Here is a 19,980-nt window from a genome sequence, read left to right on the forward strand (position 1 = left end):
GGCCTTTGTCACAGGGGCAGCAGTCATGGCCCGGCTGGATGTCATTGAGGCAAAACAGGCCAAAGTGGAAGCAATGGCAAAGGTCCAGAGCCGGCACATTAAGGCCGTGAGCACTTCCATCCGGCATGGGTGCCGGTACATTGCGCGGGACAATGCCCGCACACGACAAGTTGTGCAACAATGCACCGCTGCCCTGACAGGCTTTGGGCAACGAGTCCGCGAATTCACGGAGGCAGTGTCTGCACTTGCAGAACAGAAACGTGAGGCCAATAACCTCATGCGCCAGCACATGATGGGCAGCGCTTCCATACCCTCAACTTCCTCCACACCCACAGAGGGTTCACTAGACCCATCTCCAAGGCGCCGGTCCTTGCGCCACCTGAGGGCACGCACACCGGAGGGTCCTGGGAGAGGGAAGTGCCCGCGCCCATCCTAGTGGTGCATGGCATCATTGTTGTTGCCCTGATGAGGCAACTGTACAGATTGGAGTTGTACACTGGGGGGAGGGGGGATTGTTGGGTGTTCACGGTGGCGAGGGGGGATTGTTGGGTGTTCACTGGGGGGAGGGGGGATTGTTGGACGGAAAACAAATCATGTTAAAAAAATCACAATGCATGGACAGTAGTGATTGTTACAAATGCAATTTAATGTTGAAGTGACATATTTACAATTTACCTATTACCCATTTCTAAAAGAATCCATCAATCAATACCTGTCTGGCCAACCTCACTTCCCTCAGCCCAACCCTTTGTGCATGTGCAACATCTTCTGGCACTTCATCGCCCTCACCACCATCCTCAGGTGGCTGCACATGAGCATCTGGGGGCAGTGGCACATTTCTGCGACAACAGATGTTGTGCAGCATGGCACATGTCAGTACTATTTTTCCAACTTTTTCTGGTGCATACATCATTGCACCTCCCGTGCGGTCGAGGCAACGGAAGCGTGCCTTCAGCAGGCCAAATGCCTTCTCGACGCAGATCCGTGTAGGGGCATGGCCAAGGTTGTATGCCCGCACCCCCGCCGTGTGTGGGTGACGCACAGGGGTCATGAGCCACGTGTACTGGGGATATCCCGAATCACCTGCAGGGGAGAGAAAGCCGGTATGGGGACAAGGTAAGTCGAGTGGGTGTACAGAGCCCTGTCATCAGTGTGCTTTTGCCATGTTTGTCATTTGGCCTATAACATTGTGGAGTGTGCTGTCCTGCGGGCATGAATGAATCAATGGGGTACTCTCCACTTGGTACACCTATGTTTCTGTATGTAACAGTACTCATTCACCTGTCGCAGGAAGAGGGGGCCCTTCCATCTACTTCTGCTTGACAGAAGTGGCTGCCTCATGTGTCATTGCAAATCCATTTGGCTACAGTTGCATTTGCTGCTCTTCACTATTCTGTACTGTTATCCATGCATTTCCATGGCCATTTTGGGCACAGTGTTTGTGGGATGTGCATTGTCATTACTCGGCCTACTTATGTGTGGAGCATTCGTGGATGTGCCAGCTCATGGATTGGGTTTTCACTACTGTCGGATGGCCAGGGTGGGATATCTGTACTGTGTCAGTGTTGGGAGCCATGGTGCTACTCACACAGGAGGCCTTGTTGTGGTGGGACTTCCATATGTCACTGTGCCGCCACATGTCTGACATCCTGCATGGGTGTGTTCTGCTGTGTTGGACATGTCCAAGGTTCATTGTGCAAGATGATTGAATGTGTATGCTGCTGTGATGCTGCTGACTATTGGGAATGATGGTTTCTGTGACAGGCACCATCAGTTGTGGATTGACACATGGCTACTGGGTGAGTACAAATGTATACCACAAAGCATTGTGGTATACATTTGTACTCACCCAGTAGCCATGTGTTTTGGCCTCGGTGCCTTTCCATGTACGCCGGCAGGTTACTGTTGCGTAGGACCATCCGTGGGTGGATCCTGGGTAGCGGGCACAGCAGTGGCTGAAGGTGAGGTCAGGGCCACATGTCATCTGCACGTTGAGGGAATGGTACTGTTTCCGGTTCCTGTAGGCAGCCTCATGTGCCTGGGATGGTACAAGTGCTACATGTGTGCAGTCCAGGGCTGCTATTACATTCGGGACTTGGGCAATGGCATAGAATTGACACTTAAGCTGGTGCACCTGTGCCTGTGTGGCTGGCAATGCAATGTGTTCGTTCACATGATTCAACAGTGCATCAAGCACCTGTCCCAGCATGGCACTGAATGTGGACTGGGCCATTCCATGCATCATGGCAACGGTATTTTGGTAGCTGCCAGTCCCAAGAAATTGAAGCACAGACACAAGCTTCACTAGGGGAGGTACTGCCGTGCTGGTGGCTATGCGGCTGCATATGTCACCCTGGATTGTGTGCAGCAACTGGGTGATGGTTGCCCTGTCCAGCCGATTTTCTGTCACCAACTGACCATCAGTTAGGGCCCTGACCCTGGGGATGGCTGGCCGCCTTGTTGGTGCTGCTCTCCTCCTACTTCTCCTCATCCCCACGGGCCCCTGCACTCCTAGGGCCCTGGCCTGGTTGACTGGCCTCTGTAGCTCCAGGCGCAGCAGGTAGAAGTCGACATCAAGGCTCCCGGCTCCAAATGGCAGCATGGTGTTGGGGAGGGTGTGTTGTGCATGGGTGGGTCCTTTGTAGGCCTCGGATTTGCATTGCCTCCACCTGGGCCCTCATTGCTGTCTCCTCCCTGCTCCTGCTGGTGTAATGGGGTTGGGGAGGGTGTGTTGTGCATGGGTGGGTCCTTTGTAGGCCTCAGATTTGCATTGCCTCCACCTGGGCCCTCATTGCTGTCTCCTCCATGCTCCTGCTGGTGTAATGGGGTTGGGGAGGGTGTGTTGTGCATGGGTGGGTCCTTTGTAGGCCTCAGATTTGCATTGCCTCCACCTGGGCCCTCATTGCTGTCTCCTCCATGCTCATGCTGGTGTAATGGGGTTGGGGAGGGTGTGTTGTGCATGGGTGGGTCCTTTGTAGGCCTCAGATTTGCATTGCTTCCACCTGGGCCCTTATTGCTGTGGCCTGTGTTCTGTTACCTCCAGCTTTTTGCTGGAGGTATTTTCGGCGGATTATCCGCCGCTTTTCTGGCGCTAATAGCGCTTACGCTGGACTCGTGATTGATGATGTTTTAGTGCTAAGGGTTCCTGGCGCTATTATGGCCGGCGCTTGTACAGCCGGCTGTCCTTGCGCCGGCGGTGTTTGGAGTCATGATCCGACGGACCCTTAAAATCGGCGGTAAGAGCGTTACCGCCGATTTTAAGGGTTACCGCCCAAGTCGTGATGAGGCCCATAGTCTCTACTATTGTTTCTTTGCTGTACTTGATCAGTCCATCTGCCGGGCACGTCACTGTGATGCCCTGCCATTTGTCATTGACATGTGAGTGACCTCCCAAGGAAAGTTTTGGTGCTTGTAGACACTTGCTGTATTTCGTACTACCATTGCATAGACCTCTGTCCAGATCAATGCTCCTCAACTGCACGCTGTGGTCCTGGAATGTGTCCTTTATCCTACATAGTGCAAGATGTACCAGACATTATGCCTCTGTAATTGGGACTGGATATCAAACTAAAACCTTAGGAGCCCCTTATGCGTGCAGGATGAGTGCACACATGTAACAGCTTTCATTTATCATGTTTCTTCAAGCAGTATGCATATCGGAGTACCAGCTATTCGATGATTCTGAGTACTCAATGTCAGAAATGGCAGAAATGGCGTCAAAGCCCAACCCCTTATATAAATCATCCGTCTTTCGTACTTTTTATTAGTCTAAGAAAACTTGTAGGGGTTGCTGGCAAAAAGTGAGACATTGTTTGATTTATCATAGACATATTCATAGTAGCATTATTTTCCAACTGTCCACCCCCCCCTTTATATGGCCACTTCATATAACAGACATACCTTCATACACTCCAAAAACCACGACCAGTGTCATACAAAAAAATTTAATACTAAAAAAGCATAATACATCATTCCTAGAACAAATTACATTCTGTTTAACATTACCCCAACATAACAGAGAGGTTTGAACACGTTGGTCAAGCATCCTTGCTTATCCCTGGAGAGGAGAAAAAAGGTTACCAAGAAAGAGAAAGAGAAAGAGTGAGAGAGAAAGAAAGAGAGGGCGACAGAGAGAGAGAGAAAGAAAGAGAGAAAAGGAAAGAGAGAGAAAAAGGGGGCAAGAAGGAGACAGGGCGAGAGAGGGGGAGGACAGAAGGGCAGAGGGGAAGAGAGAGGGAGATAGAGGGAGAGTCAGAGGGAGGAGGAGGGCAAGGGAGAGGGCTGCCACCAGGGCCGACCAGGATCTGGACCATCAGAATTAGAAAAATTGAAAAAAAGATTAAAAAAAATAAAAGAACAATCAAAAATGAAAAAAGAAAAAAAGAAAAATCAGGTGTGCACCCCTGCGTGCCACCCTGGCATGGATTCTTCACTCAACTTCTTCTTTGATTACATCCTTACTCTGTTGATTGAGCTATGCCTTGACTCAGCTGCTCCTCGGACATCTGACAGATGCACCCAACACCGTAACTCCTTTACGCGGATGGTGAGAGAAGTACAGAGCACCACCTCATAAGGACCTTGAAACCTGGGATTGTTCCATCGACGCACAAAGTTTTTTACGTAGATCAGCTCCTCAGGTAATAATGGTCCAGTTGTGGCAGATATGTTTGCAGTTGCTGTCCCTTCTGGTGTGTCCTGTTCTTCACTTCTGGGTGGTGCAATCAGTCATGAGATATATTTGATAGCACATTTTAGTGCTGTTACATAGTCCCTAAATTCCTCTTCTAGTACTGTCGCTGCTTGATGTGCATCTGATGGTTTCCTCACAGAGGAAATGGGGTTTACATGCACCTGCCTGTGACTATTTCATGTGGTGTCAAATGGTGGTCCTTACTAGGCTGTGTGCGTAAACTGAAGAGGGCCGAGGCTAAACAGTGTACCCAGTTTTTCTTCAACGTGGAACTTAATTTTGACAGTTTACTCTTCAAACGCTCATTGATCCTCTCCACAGCGCCATTAGCCTGAGGGTGGTAAATTGAGCACATTCAATGTTTCATGTCCAATAGTGCTGCAACATGTTGAAATAGTGCATTCAATAAATGTGTGCCATTATCTGATTTCAATACTTCGCACACACCCCATTGGGGAAACACCTCCCTGACCAGGAACCGTGCTGCACACTTCACATCTGGGTGTGCACATGGTCCTGCCTCCGCCCACCTTGAAAAGGGGCAAACTACCACAATGAGGTACCTATATCCATTGTTCCTTTCCCCCATATCTGCATAATCTATATGCAGTTCACGCAATGGCCCCATAGGGCAAGGTAATGTACCTCTTAATGTCTATAATGTCACCCCTGTGCTGAAACTTTGGCATATCAGACAGTGTATTGCTTTTTCCGAAATGCTCTCCTGGAGGTTTGGTACAAACCATTCCTTCTGAATATCTGCCACAATATATTGTTTGGAGCTGTGGGAGTGGAAATGGAGTTGCTCAAATGCCACAGAGAGTAATTCTTGGGGCATCACCACCTTCCCAGAACTCTCCTGCCTCCACAATAAATCAGAGGGAGACTGTTTAAATCCCCTCCGCAACTATGGCTCCTTTTCCTCCTCAGGCGATTTCCCTTGCAACTCTATAATCTTTGATATGGGCAATGCTGTGTATGGAACTGTGGTCTCGCTCTCTACAGGGGTGGTCACTGTACATTCTGTTAGCATTGTATCTAAGAGATAGGCTGCCAACTTGCCGCCTGGTGTGCAGCCATGTTGCCCTTAGAGATTTCATCCATTGCATTAGTATGGGCAGTGCATTTGACGACTGCCACAGTGGAGGGCCATGATAAGGCTTCAATTAGTTATTTCAACAGCCTTGCATGCTGCACCGGAGAGCCATCTGCCCTCCAAAACCCTCTCCTCCTCCACCAAAATAGACCCGCATGCACTGTTGTCCTGATATATGCCGAGTCTGAGTAGATGGTGACACACTGCCCATGAGAGGCTCTCAATGCCTCAATGAGAGCGACAAGTTCCGCTGCCTGAGCTGAACAATGCACAGGTCATTTTTTCATGATCAGAACTTCATGCGCTTCCCCTTTACCACGCACCCCTGCCACCGCTGTGTGCCTCCATCCTGTCTCCTGGTCAATTGCTGATGACCCATCAACATATAGTATCTCTCCTTCTGTCAATGCAGAAGCTTTAGATTTACCCTCCTTTTCACGCTTGTATGTAGCACAGTCATGCGTTTTTAGGTTATCATCAGTGCATGCCTCTGTCAATAATGTGGTGAGATTCATCGTCCTACACTTTACTATATGAATATGAGGTTTGGATATAATAATCTCATATGCGGAAGATCTCTGAGTTGTCAAGGTCGATTCAGATCTTTCCAAAATGGTGAATAGTGAATGTTCCACAAAGAAGGTAACAGAGCACCCCATGACAATCGTGGAACTTTTCTCTATTGCAAATGCAGCCGCTGCGAGTACTTGTTCGCATGCAAACTGTCCCTGCATGACTGAGTCGAGCGTCCCACTATAATAAGCCAAATTGCTTGTGGCCCATTGTTCTCTTTTGGGTCAATACTGCAGTCATGAGCCGTCCATCAGAGTGGGAAAAAAATAAAACTCCTGTGTATAATCCGGAGTTGCTAGAACAGGGGCCATGCAAATAGCTTTGTTCAAGTCCTCAAATTGTCTACTCATTTCTTCAGTACATTCAAATTTACAATTTTTGGTCTTCTGTCCTTCTCTGAGACTTTCTAACAGTGGCCTTGTGTAGGCTGCGTAGTCTAGGATCTATGCCCTACAATAATTACATAAGCCCAAAATGTACTGGGCCTAGGGGTGGTGCATACTGCCGCCGCCCTTTCTGGAAATATGTTTTTCCCGTTTGCAGAAATGAGTTGCCCCAAGTATAGACCCTCCTGTTGGCAGTATTGTAGCTTCTTTTTATCTGCCTTGTACCCTTTGTGAGCCAGCAATTGAAATAATGCAACAGAATCCCTCCTGCACTGTTGCTCTTTTTCACTACATAGCAGCAGATCATCCACATACTGGATGATTGTGCTATGCACCTGAATATTTCCCAAGTCAGCATTCAGTACTCTACTGAAAATACTTGGACTTTCACAGTATCCTTGAGGCAATCTCGTGTGCTTGAAGCGCCACTGACCATGCGTAACTGCAGTGAGATACCATGAATCAGGGTAAAGTGGGATTGAGTAGAATGCATTCTTCAGATCCACCACTGTGAAGTATGTCGTTGTCTTGGGAATGCTAGCTAGGATTGTCGCCGGATTCAGAACTACCAGAATCTCCTTCTGCACCATGTCATTAGGAGGACGTAGATTCTGGATCATCCTCCAACTACCCACTGTTGCTTTCTTGACTGGGCATATGGCCGTATTACAAGGGGACATGGATGGCAAAATGATCCCTTGCCCTAACAGAGCCTGAATAGGGCCTTGTATCCCTTCCTCTGATTCCCTTGACAACGGGTACTGCCGCACCCTCGGGAGTACTGCTCCTGACTTCAATGTAATCTGTACTGGGGTCACATCTCTCAGTAACCCAACATCATGTGGATTAATAGTCCTTAATTGTGCTGGCACATATCGGATGTCCTCCTCAAAAAATAAAAACGGGTCACCACTGCCATCAGGGGGCACTGCACCTTTCTATACTGCACCATGATATCACAGGGGATGCAGATTTTCTAAATGATCTTCCCATTTTGCTCACTGTCCTCTAACTCCTCATGAGTCATTTCCTTTAATTGTACTGTGGAGTCTACACATATTACTGTGTGCCACTTGCACCCATCCTGGTCTGTTCCAATCAGGACCCCTCTTTTGTCTGACACTACTAGTCCTTACAAATCGAATGACAATATTGTCCCTGCCACCATCTTGGGTGGCACCATGGTTCGGAAAATAAAATCTGTGGGCAATCGCCAACATTTTGTCGCAGTTTGAGGCACTGCTTTTGCTAGTACTTTGATACCATAGACAGATATGTCTGAGACCATAGGAATCCCATGGACTACTGACTCCCTTGCCATTGCATTGATTATTACCATTGCTTGAGCTACATACATCCCTGGAGTGGAACACACTAGCCCTTGATCTGTGAATTATATATTTATATTTAGTTTACCGAGCAGATCCCTACCTAACAAGCTGACTTGGAACTCTCTGAATATAACAAGAGGGCTCATACTACCTTCCCTCCCACTTTTATATCCAGCTCTTCAGTGTATGGAACCATAGAAATAGCCCCAGAGAATCCCTGTGTGTCAAGAGTTTTGCTTGATAATGGAAGGTTCCCCTCCATAATGCATGATTTAGTTGCACATGAATCTACCATAAATATAAATTGCTTTTTTCCTATTTCCGCCTCCACCAAGGGCTCCTCTTCAGGGTGTGCGGTTGTCAATAGAATTGGCACGCAATGATCTCTGTGGTCTGTTGTAATCAGAATATGCATTTGTCTCGGGGAATGAAAAAGGACCGCCCCCTGCCATTGTAACTCCTTGGAACGGGGTGCCTGTTCCCCCTGCCATCCTGATAAACTGTGTTCCCTCACCCTGCTATGGTTGTTGCCCACGTTACCCTTGCCTGTCAGCCCCATAAGGGAACTGAGTTTGACCCCTCACCCAAATTGAGGGTGTCCATTCCTTGATGCCCTTGGAATCCCTACCTTGGATGTGATGGCCCATAATTAAATCCCATCCGAGCCCTCTTTCTGCATTCCCTTGTGAAATGCCCCATCTCAAACAATACCAGCCCTGTGATATTCCCAGTCCTCCTCCCCAGGGCCCTATACCCCCAAAGCCTCCTGCTCTTGCTCCTCAGAATCCTCCTCTTCCCCTTGGCGCTCCTTCATACTGCCACTGTGGGTTCTTCAGCCCATATTGCCGCAATTGTGGCATTCACAATTTACTGAGTGTCTCCTGCCCTTTCCCCCTGAACCGGTGCCATCACCGGTGCTTGGATGACAACTTTAGTTAGTTTCTTTTGCACTAGTTTTACCTCGTCCTTTTGCCGCTTCTGGGCTGTCTCCCTGTCCCGCTCATTGATGCTCTTACAATGGTGGACTATTATACTTTGTATCTCTGTCCATCCTTTGGCTTCAACTCCCACAATTGTATCTAGTGCCTTCTGGACCTCTTTTGGTAATCCCCTCTTTACTATACAATAGTTTAAAAGTGCGCCCTATGAAGGTAAACCTTAGAGTGGCTACGAAGACCCCTCTTGGATAACCACTGATACCAAGCTACACCCATGGGCATCTAAAGAATACCAGGGAAGTCATCCTCACACAGGTTTTTTGTAGATAGTTGTCCAAGCCAGTGAACATTAGCAGAGCAAGATTCCTGTAAGGAATGAGGGATTGCCATGCCTGTTTTTTGCAGTCATCAGCAACTTTAGAACTAAAATAGATGTACATTTAAGTATTCTCTACTTATCATGCTTTTAGATACTATGAAATCAGGTAATTTCAAATGTGTGAATGGATAAGAATGTGGACTTAAGCCTGGCTTAGATATCAGTGCCCAGCCTCTTTAGAGAAAGAGAAAAAAAAATTCAAAATGACCACTGCCAGGTAAAATTTGTATTTCTTAGGTACTCAGATCTGATACCCCCTTATTCTCCCACTCTGTAGACTCTCCCTGTACCTACGTGCTCCTTTAGCTGCAGGATTTCTGCATTCAGCTTCTGCTCAGTCTCTTTCTTCTCCTGCAGCAGCTGATGGTTTTGCTGTTGAAGTTCAATCAGGTGCTTTTCCAATATGGCCTGTTCTGAAGTCCCATCTGCCTAAAGGGTCCAACACAAATGGCGTTGGTATCAGTTTGATGTTGGGCTAATACAGTGCTTAAATCAAACTCAGTTTGGTTTTCTTTAATTTGGTTATCAGTCAATCAAATACATTTTTAAATTAAGAAAACCCCACCCAAGTAGAAATCAGCATATGTTACAATAGCTTAAAAAAATTAAAAAATAAGAAAAAACATTCTGTAGGGAAAGGCTATGAGAAAAAAGGACTTGCAGTTCAACCCAAACATACGAGATTTGTGTGCATCAAAGGTCCGGTGAGGCCAAGTTCCACTTCTCCCCGCCGTACAATATAAAATGTGACTTCTTAACAGAAGGAAGAAAATACTTGATCTGGTTAGATACAAACACTCTGAGGATATGGGACTCAAAATATTACATTACACCCAGATCAGTCGGAATGATGTAAATGTTCATGGTACTTTATTTAGGTCCCATTCAAAGAATGAATGTAAGCAGGTGGTCTGGTCTCCACGATCGTGCATAGATTTTAGCACCGCAAATAAGTTTTAATACATGTGGCTCCTCTGGTGCAAGTATCAAGCTCTATGAACAGGTAGCAGAGCAATTGGACAATTTTGCATGGGATATGGCTAAAGAGAACCGATTATACCTCCTCAGGTTCTGCCATCAGAGCATGGCATCTTCCCCTCTTAACCAGCTCCAAAGCTTCATCCAGAGTGACAGATGTCAAAGGTATTTTATTTTCACTGCCAAATCCCGAGTGCAAAGCTCAATGTGAATTAAGTACTAAGTGATTCAAGCATACAACTCATTACTTTATATAAAGATCTGTCATTCTCCTGTTCTCATAATGTTTTTTGATTTTATGCACCGAAGCCACAAACCCTCACTGGTGCCTTTTGTCCCCTTCCCATACAACTGTAGAATTGAGTATTTAGAAAGAGTACAATACAAGTGTACCAGATTATGGCCCTCATTAGGACCTTGTGTGTGAATGGATAAGAATGTGGACTTAAGCCTGGCTTAGATATCAGTGCCCAGCCTCTTTAGAGAAAGAGAAAAAAAAATTCAAAATGACCACTGCCAGGTAAAATTTGTATTTCTTAGGTACTCAGATCTGATACCCCCTTATTCTCCCACTCTGTAGACTCTCCCTGTACCTACGTGCTCCTTTAGCTGCAGGATTTCTGCATTCAGCTTCTGCTCAGTCTCTTTCTTCTCCTGCAGCAGCTGATGGTTTTGCTGTTGAAGTTCAATCAGGTGCTTTTCCAATATGGCCTGTTCTGAAGTCCCATCTGCCTAAAGGGTCCAACACAAATGGCGTTGGTATCAGTTTGATGTTGGGCTAATACAGTGCTTAAATCAAACTCAGTTTGGTTTTCTTTAATTTGGTTATCAGTCAATCAAATACATTTTTAAATTAAGAAAACCCCACCCAAGTAGAAATCAGCATATGTTACAATAGCTTAAAAAAATTAAAAAATAAGAAAAAACATTCTGTAGGGAAAGGCTATGAGAAAAAAGGACTTGCAGTTCAACCCAAACATACGAGATTTGTGTGCATCAAAGGTCCGGTGAGGCCAAGTTCCACTTCTCCCCGCCGTACAATATAAAATGTGACTTCTTAACAGAAGGAAGAAAATACTTGATCTGGTTAGATACAAACACTCTGAGGATATGGGACTCAAAATATTACATTACACCCAGATCAGTCGGAATGATGTAAATGTTCATGGTACTTTATTTAGGTCCCATTCAAAGAATGAATGTAAGCAGGTGGTCTGGTCTCCACGATCGTGCATAGATTTTAGCACCGCAAATAAGTTTTAATACATGTGGCTCCTCTGGTGCAAGTATCAAGCTCTATGAACAGGTAGCAGAGCAATTGGACAATTTTGCATGGGATATGGCTAAAGAGAACCGATTATACCTCCTCAGGTTCTGCCATCAGAGCATGGCATCTTCCCCTCTTAACCAGCTCCAAAGCTTCATCCAGAGTGACAGATGTCAAAGGTATTTTATTTTCACTGCCAAATCCCGAGTACAAAGCTCAATGTGAATTAAGTACTAAGTGATTCAAGCATACAACTCATTACTTTATATAAAGATCTGTCATTCTCCTGTTCTCATAATGTTTTTTGATTTTATGCACCGAAGCCACAAACCCTCACTGGTGCCTTTTGTCCCCTTCCCATACAACTGTAGAATTGAGTATTTAGAAAGAGTACAATACAAGTGTACCAGATTATGGCCCTCATTAGGACCTTGGCGGAGGACCATGGTGCAATTTGCACCATGGTCCATGGCGCAAAGCTGCCAACTCCGCCAAGGTGGTTGGCGGACTTACCGCCCCATGCCGACCTTGGCGGGGCGGTAAGTCCCCAATCCCCATTTTACCCTTCCCCATTCCCATTCTTGCCCCATAGGTTATAATGGGAGTGGGGAAGGCGTTAATTACGCCACCGTAAATTACGGTGGCGTAATTAACAACAAGTCCTGTAGCGCCATGGATTTTTCCGCCTGCAAAAAGCAGGCGTAAAAATCCTTCCATGGCGCTACGGGAACTCGTAGTCTGGCGGAGAGGTACGCCATGCACTACGCCGGCGTAAAACCCTCTCTGCCAGGGTCCTAATGAGGGCCTATGTATCTTAAAATGATAACCTATCAGAAAATAATTGATGTGGGTTTTCTATATTATGATATTGTGCTTTGCTCAGCAAAATAATCGTACCATTCCTATTATGACTATGATATATACTGTAAGTGATCATTAGAAATAAACATTGTAATATTTTTAAAAAAGCCAATTTACAAATGTTGGTACAAAGAAACGCCCTCCATTTTGTCTCTCAAAATGTCTGATTTTCTTGGAAAGGGCTAGGCTCAAATTAAAACCAGTGATGTTTCCATGATTAACAACAAACAGAAAATAACAAATGCAATTTTAGACCCTGCAGCCCGGACCCTTATAAAGTCTGTCAAAACTCCAGCACCCTCGGAATAGCCTATCTGTGCTCCTCCCTCTATCCCCTTTATAGACAATGCCCCTTCAGTGTGATTGGGGTATTCCTGCAGGACACTCGACATAACAATGTATGTCTTCAAATACTAGGCTGGTCCCCACCTCAAGTGATTCCTCTTTCACTGCTGCTCTCATTATGATGTTAACCAAACAAAAAAAAAATCAAGATGTGTGTTTTTTCTCTCTGGACACCCTACGGTCAGCAATGGCTGGGGTGTCTCTAACAAATGAGAATCTGACAACGTGATGAGAGGGAGGGGAAGAGGGAGGCGGAGAGGGAAAGAGACAGACTTGGGGAGAGACAGAGAAAGAGAGAGAGAGAGAGAGCACGCTCTAGAGCAATGTCACTGGGTGTAATTATAGATTAAACATTTAAATCCAATAATCAATTGTGATAGCCCTTCTGGCAGAAGACTCATATTCTGATAGGGATTATAAAACCACATTCTATAGGGTGAGTAAAGCTCAGATCCTTCTAAAGCCTCGCACACCCTTCCCGTTCAGCTACTGAGGGATTCAGATGAGGTGTACAATTCATCATTTTAATAGCAGCACCACTGATGCCTTTGCGGTCAGAATTAGGACACCTTTTAGAATGTAACTTCTGTTGTTCATCAACACTCTGTTTGTAAAAGGGCTCCCATCAGTTAGCCCCTCTGGGAAGGGCCCAGCTTCCTTTATGTAAAGCTCAGGGTGCCTTGATAGTTCCCCAGTCTACGATGAGGCAAGTTACAGGGGTATGCTACAACCATGGCTGTCGTGGAATTGTACAAAAATGTACCAGAATGTGCTTAAGAAAAACTTAATTGCACTACATGAATTGTTTTCATTCTTAGTCTAGTGTTAGTGTCAGAACGGAATTCCAACCTCTGTCGCTCTGCGTTGTCTTGCTTCCAAGACAAACGCATTGGCCCTTAGCTATCTTCCTGGCCCTCCAGATCCCTATCCCTTTATGATTCTTTCCCTTGGGAAGCCATCTGAATGTACTACTCTGTAAACCCACAGGGATGCCATAATTTCAAAGCATTTCATTAGGTGCCAAAATGAAGTTTGGAGTAAACAGGCAACCATGGAATACCCCACAATAGAGGAGGCTAGTGCCACAGCAGTTTACCCATGTCACCGAAATGCTGATGTGGTTCAGGGCTAGTCAAATAGCTGGATTTCCAGTGTCCTTGCCACCTATTTTTCCATTCTGCTTGTCTCCTATATAGGCCTGAGAAAATACATTTAAAATGGCGTTATGTTAAGGGTTGGTAGAACGTTCCTTTATGCGAGGGGGCAAACCACAAAGTGCTGGATAGGTCCGGCCACTGCATGATATATCTCCCAGAAGGTTCAATAAGTCATATCCTGCAGGCTTGCCACCCCCCATCAAGAGACAGTCTGATTCCAAAAAGCCTGTACAAAACCCCAGGTCCCAAACGGTACTTTTAGTTAAAGATCCTTGTTAAGGCAGTGCTTGCACCACCCACTGTGGACGATGCTACAAGCCCTAACCATAGGGGGAAGACTTACACACCTGACAAGAAAGGGAAGCCAAATCTCTCTAAGTGCAGGTAACATGGCCAGAGCGACAAGGCTTAACTCAGGGTAGTAGGTCGGCACAGAGGTACATTTAGTCCACACACAACTCCGGAAAACACACTACACTGATATACTGAAAAATATATGCTTTAGAAAGTAACATATATGAAACTATCAGTTCAAACAAGCAAGTAAGTTGGGTCTGGTTCTGCACTATACAGTACACTGTCCTATGAACACAGCCAACCCTGGTATGTGCGGAAGGACCTAGAGATAGTGGGCAGCATGTAACACATACAGGTGGAGTATGAGAAAAGAAGGGAAACAAAATGTTACCAAGAGGAAAAATGTTATAAATCTCTAAGGCCTACAACAGTACTCCATATTCATTTGAACCCCTTAGGGCATCATACAAGTATTAATGCACAGGCACATATACTTGTATATTATAAGCAGAGAGCCAATGAAACATTTATAAACCCTAGCAAAAGGCTCTCAAGAATTAGCACAAAACATTTTAGTAACAGTTATCCAATTCATACATTTCAAGGGAAAAAGAAACAGTCACAATGTTACACTTACAGTCCCATGGAAGAAACGCATATGAAGACTTTTAAAAACAATTAGCAATTACAGGTAAGTACAGAAAATACCAGACTTGGCTCAGAGCTCATTGAACCCCTAGAGGATCCAGGTAAAATGTTATGTTATGTTAATGGTATTTATATAGTGCACCGTCACCAACAGAATTGGTCCCCACGCGTTCTGGTGGATCTGTAAACGAGAAGGTGGGATGGGTTAGTAAGGTGAAGAGGGAGTAGGATAGTGAGAGGAGTGGTATACTGTTGGCAGCTTAAACTCGGTAGACACCGGGTGCTGCACTTTGGTGTGAGTATTGGATCAGTGTCAGTCCGCCTGTGCTGTTGGTGCAGCTTATGTGTTGTTGCGGTGTGGTGAAATGCGTGCAGCTTGTTGTGTGAGAGATGGTTGTGTGAATTTTTTGAGTGAGAGAAGTATGCAGAGTTTGAGCTTATATTGGTTAGTGTGTTATATGACATTTAACATGCTAACATTCACAGTTCTGTCTAAGTGTAGCACTTGCTGACCTACATAATTCTGTCTAAGTGTGGCACTCGCTAACTTTCACAATATTGTCTAGATACAGCGCAGGCTAATGTTCTCAATTCTAAGTGTGGCACATGCTAACATTCAAATTCCATCTAAGTGTGGCAGATGCTAACATTCACAATCCTATCTAGATGTGGCGCAGGCTAATGTTCACAATTCTAAGTGTGGCAGATGCTAACATTCACAATCCTATCTAGATGCGGCGCAGGCTAATGTTCTCAATTCTAAGTGTGGCACATGCTAACATTGAGAATTTCATCTAAGTGTGTCATTGGCTAGCCTCCGTACTTCCATCTAATTGTATCGCCTGCTACCATTCACAATCCTATCTTGATATGGCGCAGGCTAAGGTTCTCAGTTCTAGGTGTGGCACATGCCAACAATCAAGTTCCATCTAGGTGTGGCAGATGCTAACATTCACAATAACATCAAGATACGGCGCAGACTAAGTTTGAGAGCTGTATGCAGAGGGGTGAAATGTTAAAATGTCCAGGGGCATGTAAGTACCATGGTATTCATTTTGGAAGAGTTCCAGGTAAGTGTTTCTTATACGTTTTTTCATTTAAAAAAAACTATATATTTGGTTTGAAATAATTATTTTTGTGGATAAACCACATAATAATATCAATGGCAACATTTGAGGAAATCTCACTTTCAACGGAGAGCATAGCAGAACAGCTCTGCTTTAGTGAAACGGAAGCAGCACAGATCCTCAAAACTCAGGACAAACCAGGTTCGTTATTCAAGGATCAATCTAAACAAAGCTCTTTAAAATAATTGGAATATTTGATGAAGACAAAAGTAAATATGACCATGCACGCCACCACATTGGCCCAATATCATCAAGTGAAAAGAATACCACGGGCCTGAGTATTCTCTTATAGCCGACCCTTTACCATCGGAAACAAAGGATTTCTGTTCAAATGGAAGATGATTTTGAACAAATGCTCCTTAGATTTATTGTTATTAACTGTCAAAGAACTATTTTTGGACATTGAGAAAATTGAAATCGAGATTGCAGAGATGAAATTGATATTGGATCAACAGTTATGTGTGGAGGAATTTACAGAGGCACTAAAAGACATTGGGCCTCATTACGAGTGTGCCGGTCCGGTAACAATGGTGCCGGTAAGCCTACGGGCACCGTTGTTACCGGACCAGCAGACTACGGGTTTACTTGCAGGAGCCTCTGTGCCTGACAGGGCAGACCCTGCCGGACACAGCGGCCACAGTAAGAAAGCCATAACGGTAGCAACGGCACCATTTTTAACGGTGCCAGTGCTTCCGTGTTTCCCATTCCCATTGAGCCCTATATGGGAAGGAGAAATTACAAAATTACCGACACCTGACTTCCGGGCTGCCTGGATTCGGAATAGCCCTGTGTCACCGGGAAGTAAGGCGGCGGTAATTCATTATGGATCCGGCAGGAACTTGCAAGTTTTACCGGCACGGTTATCGCCAGATCCGTAATGAGGCCCATGAACACCTAACTGGAGGAGTATCAGAGTGATTTGATATGATATAAATGTTTATTCGAATAGAAAATATTCATCAAACACATACATATAGCAAAATAGACAATTAAGACAATTCATTAGTACATATTAGATCAATCAAACACCATTGCATTCTCTAAAAAAACAAAAGAAGAATTCCAGAAAGAAATAACAATAAAAACACACAGCATCTTGACCTCTAAAAAGCCCCCTTCTTTGGTACATGGCGGCCTTTAAATAGGTCAACAGGGCCCAGGCCTTCAATTCCGTTTCTGCCGTTAATAGAATAATAATGTCTGGCCTGTACTGGCGCAAATCTGTGCGTTTTATTACTGGCAGAATCATCCGTTTTCTTATTTTTGCATAGCCTGGGCAAAATAGAATAAAATGGCTCAAAATGTTTCACCATATTGCCTATCAACCGTAAACAATCAAAACATGCTCTTGTGATGAGCCAGCTATGGTGGTTTCCTCGCCCACACAAGGTACGGCTGTAAGGTTGATGTCCCCTTGCGATGCCTGTGCTACATTCGTGCATTTGGCCACGATTTCCCTATTTACTGCTTCCTTGAATAATCTTACTTCATGCTGCAGTAACATCACAGTGGGAGGTAGCTCAACTGACACATTTGCCTTACACAGTGACTCTTTCACAGACCTCAGCCAGGGTATGCTATGCCAGTGGTCCTTATTCAATGTAGCTTTGATAATAAAGTGACACAGCATGAACCAACTCAAGGGCTACAGTTGTAAAGCCTGATATCATCAACCGAAACACGTGTCGACATTTTGTATACCATTTATGACCTATACAGATAGACACACCTGTATTCATCAAAGGGTATTAGAACTTTGTGTTAGTTGTTTCTGATAGATGGGTATATTAAAAACCATGTATTGATTTAGAGAGATCAAAGGTATGAAAGTATTAATGCGTATGAGCTGTTAAGCAAATGAATGCAAGATGATCCCAATTTGTACTAAAATTACTGTGTTACTTGATTTGCATAATGAAATAAAATCCTTTCTGTGACGATTTAACAAGGAAACACATTTTTCTGGTCATACTCCATCTATTGGTCCATATTTTCATTGTACGCTCAACCTATACATTTCTGACAGAAGATCCAACGTGCAGAATTCAGAACGTTTTGGGACACATTTCGGAAGATGCTGAACAAACCGGTTACATCCGTCCGGCTACACACAGAGCTCTGTATAAAAGAGATCCAACTATTCCAGTTTTTATTGTCTCCGAAAAATCCACAACGATTTCAGCAATCCACCAGGCTGTCCCATTGTGGCACAAAATGACTCTCTTTTTTAGGAAATGTGTAAATATATCGACCAAACATTGCAACCGTTGGTACTGGATAATTGTCATCATGTTAAGGACACTACACATTTCATTACATTATTTGAACACATGACTGTATTATTTGATGAATGCTGGCTAGATGCACTTGATGTAGCTGGCCTATATGCCAACATTCCACATGAGGAAGGAATTGAAGCAGTTGCTGTGGCATTGGACAGAAGGCAAGTAATGGATGTACATCACTGGGTTTTACGCTACCTTCTAAGATTCATACTTACTAACAGCTACTTTAAATTCGGAAAATAATTTTTATCAACAAGTGAAAGGTACCTCCATGAGGGCTAGATTTCCACCTTCATACGCAAACTTGTTTATGCAAAACCTTGAAAATACTAAGATTTTGACTACAGAAGAATGGAAAACAGGAGGTAAATTATGGCTACGGTACATAGACGATGTTTTTTGTCTATGGGAGGGTTCTTGATCTGACCATGCTGAATTCTTGACCCATCTTAATACCATTCATGATACAATCAAATTCACCTCATCACAGTAGTGCCTCAATGCCTCTGGGCTGCTAGTGCGCTTTATAAATTTAAAACATAAAATAAAATACAGTCTCAACACATGGTGAACTTTTTAGACACCAATGTTATGTTACAAGAGCACCTTACTATTTGTTTTACAGTTTTCCGCAAAAGCACTGACTGTAACTCTTTGTTACATTGGAAGTCAAATCATCCAAGGCAACTCGTACAAAATCTTCCACACTCACAATTTTTGAGATTACGCAGAATCAGCACAAAGGAACAATATTTTGAAAAAGAAGCAACGTCTCTAGTGTATAGGCTAACACAGCGAGGATACCTAGATCAAGTTATTAAGATCGCAAGAGAGAAAGCACAGATCTATTGACATATCAGCTACATCCAGATTAAACTTCAGATAGATTTATACTACCATTAACATTTAGTCCCAGTTGACAAAAGGCATTACAGTATTAAAGAAACACTGGGCCATTCTAAGAACAGATTCAACTTTGAGTACCCTCTGTAAAGAATTCCCGTCAATAGCCTACAAAAGACAACAACATTTGAGGGACAAGCTACTACGAGCAGACATTGAACAAAAAGTGTCCCAACAAACCTTTCTACAAACACCAAAGATGGGGACAGTTCCCTGTCCCAACTGCATACACTGTAACAATGTGATCCGAGATAATATCATTCATCACCCTCAAACTGGAGAAAAGATCATTCTGAAACAATTCAGAACATGTATATCGAAGTACACTGTATACATCATAACGTGTCCTTGTGGGAAAATGTACGTGGGACACACAACCAGGAAGAAAAAGGAAATCATTGGTGAACATAAGGGAGACATCAGGAATTGCAATATGAAATCCCTAATTGCAAGACATTTTTCTGAAATGGGACATCAAGTCGCGCAACTGAAAAAAATTATCGAGACAATAGTCGCACATTCTAGAGAAGGGAGCCGAGAAAAGAGACTTCTTCAGTGTAAAGCATTTGGGATTTTCAAATTACAGACAATGGGCCTCATTCCGAGTACGGCGCTAACCAATGGCGCTATTAACGCCTTGGTTGACGCCGTACCCGGACCGGCAGCGCCTTGGTGGATGGCGGAATCACCGCCCCATTCCAAGGTCGGCGGGGCGG

General features: G+C 44.5%; 1 protein-coding gene across 3 annotated transcripts in view; it reads right to left on the bottom strand.

Moving 5' to 3' along the window:
- The window catches only part of LOC138492234 (uncharacterized), a 765,255-nt gene that overhangs the window by 72,775 nt on the left and 672,500 nt on the right, over nucleotides 1-19,980 (bottom strand). For all 3 annotated transcript variants that reach the window (XM_069619271.1, XM_069619270.1, XM_069619272.1), the window contains 2 exons: nucleotides 10,972-11,106; nucleotides 9,691-9,825 (listed from right to left, as the gene is read on the bottom strand). In XM_069619271.1, coding sequence (XP_069475372.1) covers nucleotides 9,691-9,825; nucleotides 10,972-11,106 — 270 coding nt within the window. The remainder of the gene's footprint in view (nucleotides 1-9,690; nucleotides 9,826-10,971; nucleotides 11,107-19,980) is intronic.

Source organism: Ambystoma mexicanum, chromosome 10, assembly GCF_040938575.1.
Source record: "Ambystoma mexicanum isolate Mex_15411 chromosome 10, UKY_AmexF1_1, whole genome shotgun sequence".
Taxonomy (NCBI): domain Eukaryota; kingdom Metazoa; phylum Chordata; class Amphibia; order Caudata; family Ambystomatidae; genus Ambystoma; species Ambystoma mexicanum.